Below are 2,457 nucleotides of genomic sequence, written 5' to 3'. Positions count from 1 at the left end.
AACTATAAAAGTCAAACTACAAGAAAATACTCTAAAAGATTCTTTTCATTTTAACTATTTTTAAAGTTTTATCACATTTAAAATGTGATCTTTATCAAATGGTATCCCTTTTATTTATCTACTTGTTGATCAATTTAGCACTTTTCCGCATGCTTTGTGATCACTGACTGTATCTTTTGAGTTGCTTGTTTATATCCTTTCTTCAGTTTGCTATGTCCTTGTGTGTTTCAAATTAATTTCTTAAAGTTTGTTGTCTGTTTCTGGTGCTATTTCTGCTTATGTTCTCTAAAATTCAAATCCTTTATCTAAATTAACTTTATGCAATTATTTCAGGCACAATTTCCTACATTGGTAAATTATTTGAAGTTGTCGAAGGTGTTAATTTGAGAATCCTCTGATTAGGTGAAAAGATTCTTCCATACCCATAAGTAGAAAATCATCTCTATTTCATTTCCTTGTGGTATAGAGGAAGTTTTCCTGTCATTTCACATTAAATCTTCCCTATATGTGCATTTTCGAATTTTCATTTTGGAATGATCTATGTGTACAATATTATTAACAATCAGATGAAAAGATAGTTTTGGGTGATTCATTTTTCTTTTATGAAAACTTGTTGTTCTGTATGTCTCTGGTTACTTATTTCTGTTGCCCTTAGCATATAAGATCACTGAACTTATGGGTATGTTTCCAATTTGCATTATTATCTCTTTCCGTTCTGGAACATAATAAATCATAATGGCTATTTACAGGATGAAACATAAGCTATCTTAAAATTTCATGTACTCATTAGTAATAATTCTGTTTGTAGATAATTTCGTTCTGAGCAGTGACAGAAGGACACAAAGAAGGGCATATGGAACAAAGGAACAATGTGACCGAGTTTGTGCTCTTGGGGCTCACTCAGAGCCGCCAGGGTCAGAAAATACTATTCGCTGTGTTCTTGCTGATCTACCTGGTGACAACGGCAGGCAACCTAGTCATCATCCTGACTGTGGTGTTCAGCCCAGCCTTGGATGCCCCGATGTACTTCTTTCTTGGTTATTTATCACTTATGGATGCTGTTTATTCTAACACAGTTACCCCAAATATGATGATAGACTTACTCCATGTGAAGAAAACCATTTCCTTCAAAGCTTGTATGACACAGCTTTTTTTAGAACACTTCTTTGGTGGTGCTGAGATTTTGCTCCTGGTTGCCATGGCCTATGACCGCTATGTGGCCATCTGCAAACCCCTGCATTATTCGACCATCATGAACCAACGAGTGTGTGTTCTACTGTTGGTACTGGCCTGGGTTGGTGGTTTTCTGCATGCTATACTGCACATCTTTTCTGTTTACAACCTTCCCTTCTGTGGTCCTAATATCATCGACCACTTTGTCTGTGACATGTACCCCTTATTAAAACTCGCCTGCACTGACACCTACATTATTGGCCTCACAGTGCTGGCCAATGATGGTGTCATCTGTGTGGTTATCTTTTCACTCTTGCTGGTCTCCTATGGGATCATTCTGCGCGCCCTGAAGAACCTGAGTCAGGAAGGGAGGCGCAAGGCCTTATCTACCTGTGGCTCCCACATCACGGTGGTCGTCCTTTTCTTTGTTCCTTGCATTTTCATGTATGTGAGACCTCCCTCTACCTTGCCCATTGATAAATCCTTGACTGTGTTTTACACCATTATCACCCCTATGTTGAACCCCCTCATCTATACTCTGAGAAATGCAGAGATGAAAATTGCCATGAAGAAACTTTGGACTGGAAAATGGAAGTGAAGTGACAGAGAATGGTATTGCATGTATTTCCTGATGAGAGTTGCTATTTCCAAAGTAGTCACCTCTGATTATTTCACTAAATTAAATTTTCCCTCAAGTTCAATAACTGTGCATAATGGGAAATATATGATCCACACAATTTTAAGACTATAAGATTATTTTTGAATAACTTTTTAAATGTAAAATTGTTCTACCAAGATTGTAGTTGTATGTGACACAATTACTATTGTACATTTATGTTTTTAAGAAAAGATTTCTTCATGATTAATATAGAACTAAATTCATCCTTTTCCAGAATTAATAATGTTCATGATAATTTGGAAACCATAAAGTAGAAATAATATGTAAATACCTGGTTTCTCCTATCACAGATTAAAAATATTAATGGATCATATCCATATTTGAAATATATATATTTGTTTTGTGAGATACTTTCCATAATTTTATTCATATTGCTTAACTCATTATGCTTGAAGAGGAAAAATCCTTCATTTTTAATGTCATCATAAGGAGTTACATGCACAAGGAAGAAGTAAATGACTAGGGGAGATGCGCAGGAACACAGCTGCATGTTCCTCTACTTCCCAGCTGGAAATCCTTTGAGTGTCTTGGAGGAGAAGCTTTGTTTGGTGTCACGTTTTACTACAAATAAAGACTATCCCTTAGTCTTCCTATATAGTTGAGTA

At 36.0% G+C, this 2,457-nt stretch overlaps 1 protein-coding gene across 1 annotated transcript; it reads left to right on the top strand.

The window, feature by feature from the left end:
• The first annotated feature begins 853 nt into the window (after positions 1-853).
• LOC102021695 (olfactory receptor 4A15-like) lies at positions 854-1,771 on the top strand. The gene has a single exon (XM_005408176.1). The coding sequence runs from the start codon at positions 854-856 to the stop codon at positions 1,769-1,771; it is 918 nt and encodes a 305-aa protein (XP_005408233.1).
• The last annotated feature ends 686 nt before the right edge of the window (positions 1,772-2,457 follow it).

This window comes from Chinchilla lanigera, unplaced genomic scaffold (genome assembly GCF_000276665.1).
Source record: "Chinchilla lanigera isolate Chin_1 unplaced genomic scaffold, ChiLan1.0 scaffold00110, whole genome shotgun sequence".
Classification (NCBI taxonomy): Eukaryota; Metazoa; Chordata; class Mammalia; order Rodentia; family Chinchillidae; genus Chinchilla; species Chinchilla lanigera.
Note: the sequence above shows the minus strand (reverse complement) of the source record. Positions and strands in the feature narration are given on the sequence as shown.